Below are 9,169 nucleotides of genomic sequence, written 5' to 3' on the forward strand. Positions count from 1 at the left end.
TAAATGTTTTTTTAAAGTATTCATGTGTTGATATAACTCAGAATAAAATGTATTAATTTACACTTCAAAATAGTTACATTAAATGTGTAAAATAAATAAATAAATAGATATATATATTTATAATTTATTATAAGTACAGGCCTGGTATCTAAGTGAGATCGACAAAGGAAGCGCGAGATAACAGCAGTTCGAGTTTTACGCTTGACATGTACGTGAATAAAGAATTGTAAAAAATAAAGGTTTAAGTAAATTATTCATCGGATCCTTACAAATATATTAACATAAAAAGTCGTAATTAACAAGTGAAATATTCAATGCAACATTTTATTTATTCAATGCATTGGGTTCATTGGCCTAACAGAATATGACAGTTATATCTGCTTGTATCAGTTCTCCTTTGTCTTCTTGCGTCTTACGTGTTAGATTCTGCGCAGGCAGAATACATGCATACAACGTAAAATCTACAACGCAGTAGTGTTTCCGAACTATTATAAGAGTACGCAATTTATTTGCGATTATATAATATTCGTGCAAAGTGAACTGAGATGTCATATGAGTATTCTGAATTGAAGTATATTGTGTGTGTACGATTTCTTGTACAAATATTAATTTTTTTATACGTGATTTCGCTATTCATCATTTTATATTCGTGTTAGGAATTTGTGGATATAAAATTCACTCGTTTTCCATATGTTTTATTAGAATATCTAAGTCGTACAAACTGTTTCGATTCTTTATAAAGTAAGTGTACCAATTTTATTTTCTTTATATAAATGTAAAGCTAAGATTTTTCAGTGATGTGTTTTTGTACGACAAAAATTTTATATATATATGTTGATTAGGCTACCAGATAAAATTATCTGTAAAATTTTATTTAATAACCAATCGAATTTCGTCGTACGAAGAAAACGTATTAATGAAATCTTAATCTAAGAATATACAAATTTATAAAGTAAATAAATATAACTATTTTTTCTATTTTTATTATAATGTTCGTCGACCTTTATGCCTTAAAAAGTTATTTATATATTTCAATCTACTACTGCTATTATAGTTTGTATTTGTATCGTTTTTGCAATCTTATAATATTTATCGCAATTCGAGATGCTGTTTTTGTTTAGCATCTGCTTATTTACGATGGCTTAATCACTGAGTTGAATAAGCAAACTGTCAGTAATGAACAACTTAAACTTTATTCGAGAGGCGCTCTTTATCGTACAAGAATCGTATTAGTAATAATAATGCCTAATGGCGGACGTCGCAGTCGTGTGAGCTCGAGCGGTACACGAAGGATTTCGGAAGCGCCCGATAATGCACGAACGAGCGTATAGTGTATAGCGCGCAGCGCGAGCGAAAAACAAACTACATATTGTTTCAAAAATAGACAAAGTAAAAACTATACACCGCCCCCCCTTTGAAGGCCTTGGGCTTCAATAGATTAAATGCTACGTAAATCAAACTGCTTATTGTTGCTTATATACCTTATATCTATTGATTTATTAACTATAATAATAATGATACGAACGCAATATAAATGAAAATTTATGAATCTACAGGCAGTATAAATAATTTGGTCAAGGGTCGAACAATCAAACCATTATTTGTCTTAAGGTTTCTGAGTACTCGCTGCGGAACTTCGATGTCGACGGTGGCGACATATAGTTCTGTCTCTTTTTCTCTTTTGGGAAATATGTCAGAAGCGAGAAATGACAGCCCAATTTATGTTGCAACCTACGTCGTAATTATTTGCTTTTTGCTAGTGTTGTGATGTGCAACGTATTTATGAAACTTGTGAAAATGGACGGCTGCCAAGCTGTATAAGGAAAAACTGTGTAAAGTAACATTTTCCTCTCCTTTCAACAGCTGTCAAATCGCGTGTTTTTCCGCATTTCAAGGGTTCATTTCGGACTCAATTTACAGTTATTTATCAATTGTCAGGAGAAAGGATTACTAGCCGTCCATTTTTACAAGTGTGCTGAAGAGATTGGTAGTATTATTTCGTTGAAATATGTTTTTATTTACATGTCAGTCGCAACATAAATTAGGGTGTCATTTCTCGCTATTTCTCGCTTGTGACGTCACGATTTCAATATGGCCGCGGTGACTACTCAGGAGCCTTAATCGTTGCTGAACGAACGATGCCATCACTACTTCTATTAACCTCATTTACATGGCCAAGTAATCATTAAAAAGGTGCTAAACCTGATTTTTGAATTAAAACTACTTGTCCAGGTTTAAGATTCTCATCCTTATTGAGTTTCCATTTTGATCGAGCTTGCAACTGATTAAGATATTCAAGACTCCATCTTTTCCAGAAGTGTTGTCTTAATTGCTCGACTCTTTGCCAACGTGAAAGACGATTTATTTTAATAAGACCTATGTCTGGATATACAACTGTTTAACGCATCACCAATTAAAAAATGACCAGGCGTTAACGGATATCATTTGGGTCGCTTGATAGTTGACTAATGAGACGCGAATTTAAAATCGCTTCAATTTCCGCAAACAATGTTGACATTTCATCGTAGTTTAATGCAGCATCGCCAATAACTCTTTTCATGTGATACTTTGCGGACTTGATAGCCGCCTCCCAAATGCCTCCAAAATGAGGCGCATTCGGAGGAATGGTACGCCATTCTATTCTGTGCTCGACAAAAAATTCGCTTAATTTGAGCTGTGTTTGCTTTTTAGTGAACAATTCATATAGTTCGTTAAGCTCTTTAGCCGCTCCTATGAAATTAGTGCCGTTATTCGAATACATACAAACGACTTTGCCTCTGCGTGCAACAAATCTCTTAAAGGCACTTAAAAATGATTCGGTTGTTAAATCAGCAACTAGCTCTATGTGCACGGCCTTTACCGCAAAACATACGAAAATACAAATGTAGGCCTTAATTAATTTAGCGTTACGCCTCTTATGCTTTCGAATGAGGAACGGACCTCCAAAATCTACTCCGCAGTGAGTAAATGGACGTGAAACCTAACCTTTTACTCTTGTGCTCAGAAGATCGCTCATGATGTTTTCGGAAGTAATTGGCTTATTTTTCCAACATGTTACACATTTTTTTATAATATCCCGTGTAGTAGTTTTCGCAGCTATAGGCCAAAATTTATTTCTAACAGCATAAATTGTTGCTTGTATTCCGCAATGTATATTCTTAATATGCTCATTATGAATAATGAGTCTTGTAATTGTATGATCTTTTGGTAACAATATAGAATATTTTGCGTCATATGCTAATTCTGTATGCTTCAATCTGCCACCCACTTGCAGCATACCTTCATCATCGATGAATGGATTTAATGACGATAACTTACTATTGGATGCAAATTTCGATTTTTTTATTTCTTTTATGTTATTACCAAATTGCTGTTGTTGTACGAATTTACATATAAATCGCAACGAATATTCGTATTCTTTGGATGTTAACAATGCGACTCTTTTTTTAACAGTTGGCTTACAATTGTTAATGTAACGAAAAACATATGCTAATGCTCGAACTAATTTTGGCAATTTAGAATATTTAGCAATTAGTGTGTCTAATATTGCACATTCTTGCTTGATGACGAATGTCTTTGTTACTTGTTCTGAAACCACGACAGAATATTGTGCTTGTGACTTAGGCCATTGATCTTCATGTAGTTGCAGCCACTCAGAGCCTTCTCACCAAATAGATGATTGAATTAATTCAGGGAGTCTCCCCCCTCTCGAAATTATATCGGCAGGATTCGACTTGGTATCAATGTGCCTCCAATCTTGTATCTTCGTTAATTGCTGAATTTTGCCAACACGGTTAGCGACAAATGTTGTTCATTTATGAGACCAAGCTTTGATCCATGACAGTACTATTGTTGAGTCAGTCCATAAAAATGTTTTTATCTCTGATAAACCGAGTGCTTTAATAACTTTCTCTTGTAATTGCGCTAATAGTAATGCTGCACAAAGTTCTAGGCGCGGAAGTGATATTGTCTTCATTACTCTTGATTTCGAGATCAATAGAGTTGTTTTATAAATACCTTTCTCATCACGTGCTCTAATGTAACAGCATGCACCATAAGCCGCTTGACTGGCATCCGCAAATCCGTGGAGTTGTAATTTGTTTACTTCAGATCCGGAAAAGATGAACCGATTAATTTTTATTTTATTTATGTCGTTTAATTGCGTTCTGAACTGCATTCACTGTGTGTGTATGTGCATGAGAACTGACGAGTCCCAATTTATTTGACTCTTCCATAATTCTTAAATTAGAAGTTTTGCCACTAATATAACAAGGCCTAAAAGTTCTAATGGATCAAATAATTGCGATATTTCGGATAAGATGCTTCTTTTTGTTACTTTACAGGTTGTTGGTTTGATATCAATTGTGAATTGAAATGAATCTTCCGATGAATTCCATTGCATTCCAAGTATTCGTGATTGTGCATTTTTGTCGATGATTGTATTATTATTTTAGGACAAGGAAATTTGTGGTAGATGTTTTAATAATTGAGGATGGTTAGCTGACCATTTGCTTAGCGCAAACTGACCCGATTCCAGTATGGAAATAATTTGATCTCTCTTTATAATAGCTTCTTCGATGGAGTCTGCTCCTGTCAAGAGATTATCCATGTAGAAGTCATTGATTATCGCCTCTGATCCAACTGGAAATCGATGCTGATTGCTTTCTGCCAGATATTTAAGACATCGTGTCGCGATATAAGATGCTGACGCGGTTCCGTAAGTCAGTGACTTCAGCTCATATGCTTTAATGGGTTCGTTGTCCCTTTCTTTCCAAAAAATACGTTCTAATGAAGTTTGGTTGCCATCCACTAAAATTTGCCTGTACATTTTGGTGATATCAGCAGTGAATACATATTTGAACATGCGGAATTTTAATAGTACAGATATCAGATCTGATTGTACTATAGGTCTTATTAATAAAATATCATTCAGTGAAACTCCTGAGTCCGATTTTGCAGAAGCATCGAAAACTACTCTGAGTTTTGTAGTTGTACTCGACTCTTTTAGGACCGCATGATGAGGCAAATAAAATTCCACCATTGTATTATTATCTCCTTGTTGATCCACAACTTGCATATGTTTCAGGTCGATGTATTCTCGCATAAAATTGAAATAATCATGTTTTAACTTATCATTCTATTTAAAACGCTTTTCCAGCTTACTAAATCTCGTCAAGGCACTATGCTGAGATTCACCAAGCAATGTTAATCCGCCGTCCCTTATTGGGAGCGTCACTATGAAATGACCTTCGTTATTTCGTTTGACGGTGTGCAAGAATTGCTCTTCACATTCGCATTCTGCAGGCGTCATGGGATTCTGACGTGAAAAATAGCTCTCAAGTTGCCAAAATCTTGTTAATGCGTGATCAAGATCTGCATCTGAACCGCCATGGATTATCATGACATTATTTACTTGTACGTGTCTAAAGCCCTTATGCTGTTGAAACTCGTTATTGATAGCTCCTGCAATTACCCATCCAAACTGCGCCTTCTGTATGGTAGGACCATGGAATGAAGAAATTAAATTGTCCTAGACATACCAAACGCCAAAACAGATCTGAGCCTATTAGCATCTGTACTTGTGATAGTGCATTGAATTGCGGATCTGCGAGTTGCAAATTTTTCGGTATATTGATCTTGCTTTTGCTTATATGAAACGACGGAAGCACATCAGTGATTTTATCCGTTACCAAACATTCGATTGTAGTTTGAAATTTATTGTAACGCGATCCGATTTTGATTGTCATTGATTCATTAGAAGAAGTTGTTATTTGATTGATACAGACAATGGACATGTTCGATTGTTTGGTGTTAATTCGTAAATTTGATACAAAATCTCGTGTGACTAAATTTGCTTGAGATCCGGTGTCAAGTAAGACTCTACATTGTAATTTGTTATCATCCTTATCAAACGCATTAATTAAAGCAGTGGATAATAATACGTAATTTTTATCACTTGAACTTAAGCTGTGGGTTACCAATGTCGATTCCGTTGTATGTTTCGCCGATTGCGTTTCTCTGAGTGTGGAATCCTTAGTGTTAGAATGCTCCTCGACATCCTGCTTATCTCTATGCAGTAGAGTGTTGTGCTTCAATCCGCATGTCTTGCAATTGTTGGATGTACATCGTTTCGCTTGATGAGACTTGGATTTCATGCAGTTGATGCATAGCTTTCTCTTTTTTATCTCGTCGATTTGTTGGCAGTTTGGTGAACAATTGACGAAAAGTAAATGGGGTGATCCCCATCACAGTAGCTGCATTTTGATTTCACCGTTGCTGGAAATAACAGCCGCAATGAACAGATTTGCGTGAATTTGATAGATTTGATTTAACGGAATGTGAAGTTATATTCTCCTTTGTACTTATTGACTCTAAAGTTTCGCACTTCTTTGTCAGGAAATCCGTTAATGCTTCGAGTTTTGGTAATTCATTACCTGTCAGTGTATCCTCCCAGTTACAAAATGTTAGGTTATAGGATCAAGCTTATGTGCTAAAATGTGAATTATTAAGTCATCCCAGCTATCCACTGGCCTTTTGAGAGCCTTTAATGTGTTGATAAGCCTATTCGTTACATTTAACAATTGTTGCAACTCAGAATAATTTTCCTTTCTCATTTGCGGAATCTCTCAAATTGATTGAATATGCGATTGTACAATTACACGTACAATCATTTTATCATAACGCCTTTCTAACAATTTTCAAGCTACTTCAAAATTCGCTTCAGTTCAATCGACTTAATTGCATTGGCTGCATCTCCGGATAATGACGATTTTAAATATTGAAATTTCTCTATGCTTGTTAATCTAGTATTCTTAACAATTATAGTATTAAATATTTATGAAAAGGGTGTCCATTCTTGATATTTTCCAGCAAACAAAGGTAAATTTAGCTTGGGCAATCTTACATTTGAATTATTGAGCGCTTGTTGTGATTGATTGACATTTGAGACTCCTGCATTCGCTTGTGTTAAACTCGCCTTCGCTGCGGAAGCATTGTCTAACAAACTTTGCATTCGTGCTATTAAATTAAAATACGCGGTTTCGAAATTTCCACGATCATCGACATCTAAATTAACATCTAATGACTCAATTTGCATCTAAATATCATCATATGTATGCCAATATTCTTCTAATTTTTCTTTACGAATCTTTAATTGAGCGACCACTTCATCATTTAACTCATCACCGAGTGATTCAACGTACGTTCTTGTACGAGTGCAGGATGCCTTTAATGTCTTTCGTTTATTTTTCAATACCTCTAATTCCGCCATTTTATTTGAACACCCGATATATTTGTTGACGCTCGAATTGCTAATAATATGACGCTAACGCTTCGGAATACTAATATTATGTAAAATGTTATCTGTATTATTGATTATAAGATTGCGATTACAAATAAATATATACTCGTTTTGACACGTTTTTCTGTATGAATGGAGATCCGTGCCTATGATGTCTGCTTCTCTCTTAAATCCGGGCTGCTCGCAATCGCTGTATCCTTGAAAGCTCGACCGTTGCTGCTTCGTTACGCTGCGGGTTACTGATGTTTCGCCTCATGCGACACACGTCTTGTATCGTCTGCCGTTCCGTAATGTGCAGATTCAAATGCTTACTTCGTCTCGTTAATATATCCTTGCTGAGGGTCTGTACGATTTTGCCTCGTGTGTCCGATGTCAAATCCGGCTCGAAGGACCATGTATCGTTTTTGTGATCTTATAATATTTATCGCAATGCGAGATGCTGTTTTTGTTTAGCATTTGCTTATTTTCGATGGCTTAATCACTGGGTTGAATAAGCAAACTGTCAGTAATAAACAACTTAAATTTTATTCGAGAGGCGCTCTTTTATCGTACAGGAATCGTATTAGAAATAATAATGCCTAATGGCGGACGCCGCAGTCTTGTGAGCTCGAGCGGTACACGAAGGATTTCGGAAGCGTCTGATAATTCACGAACGAGCATACAGTGCATAGCGCGCAGCGCGAGTGAAAAACAAACTACATATTGTTTCAAAAATAGACAAAGTAAAAACTATACAGTATTAGAGAGAAATACTTATTAAATAATGATATCCACACGTATAAATAAGCAAAAAAGATTTAATTTTTTTTTATATTTCTTCTATTTTAATTTTCTATTTATTATTAGAATGGCAGATAATAACGATATTTTCCATCAATTTCCTGAACCTGTTCCTTTTACACAAAGCACTTATTATGATTTAAAAAAACAAAATGAAATGAGTTTTATTTTCGAGTATAAAAATGAAAAACATTGGGTAAAGGTTCTTTACCCATATAGTTATGAAATGTTTGAGGCAAAAAGTATATTATACAATTTAAACAATATAACATACTTTACATTATTTGAATTGATAACATTTTTTTCTTCCGTTCACAATATTTTTCTTATATTTTTTTAGCAAAAGAAATATTTTCCGGTTTAAATGATAAACACTTCAAATTCTGTGATAGAAATAAAGCTGTACTAACAGGAGAATTTTTAATTGAACATATTCAGTTTTTCGGAAAAGGTGCTATTATTACAATTAAACTTGAAGGGCTAGTAGTGCAAAATAAGTTTTTTAAAATATTTTAATATTAAAAATAAGTAAATTATATACATATATACATATATAATTTATTTTTAATATTAAAATGAATAATATATATATATATATATATATACACATACACATACATATGATATTATTACACGTTTGTGTAGCAATTGTTTTGAAAAAATATAATAATACTACAATGAGTGAAATCGAGACATGCATGTAAGAATGGTTGCGACGATCTGGTGACAGGATGAGATCATTATTAAAAAAATAAATATATGTAGTAGTAATAATTTTTATCTTTTTAATATACAGGGTGGCCTATTCTAAATAATACGGTCAATTTTCTCGTAAACTAAGCGAAATATCGAAAAATAGTTCAGACATGTATTGTATGGTTTTGAAGGGGCTATAAGATGGTGCCATTGGTTTGACCTTGAAGAGTCACATGAAGATCACGTGAAGGTCATTTTAAATTTCTTAAATGGAACACTCTATATATTTTTGCATATTCTTGTAGCTTATCTCGAGAGCTTTCCAAAACACTTATGATAAAGTATTTTTCATTAAGTATTTTTTGAGTTATAAGACTTGAAAGTTGCAATATT

At 34.2% G+C, this 9,169-nt stretch overlaps 1 protein-coding gene across 1 annotated transcript; it reads right to left on the reverse strand.

The window, feature by feature from the left end:
• Positions 1-2,431: 2,431 nt before the first annotated feature.
• LOC140665852 (uncharacterized) lies at positions 2,432-6,155 on the reverse strand. The gene is made up of 5 exons (XM_072892432.1): positions 5,580-6,155; positions 5,164-5,530; positions 4,528-5,097; positions 2,993-3,660; positions 2,432-2,854 (listed from the first exon to the last, which is right to left on the reverse strand). Exons 1-5 carry the CDS (start codon positions 6,153-6,155, stop codon positions 2,432-2,434), a joined length of 2,604 nt encoding a protein of 867 aa, XP_072748533.1.
• Positions 6,156-9,169: the final 3,014 nt, after the last annotated feature.

The sequence above is a fragment of the Anoplolepis gracilipes genome, chromosome 5 (assembly GCF_047496725.1).
Source record: "Anoplolepis gracilipes chromosome 5, ASM4749672v1, whole genome shotgun sequence".
NCBI classification, from domain to species: domain Eukaryota; kingdom Metazoa; phylum Arthropoda; class Insecta; order Hymenoptera; family Formicidae; genus Anoplolepis; species Anoplolepis gracilipes.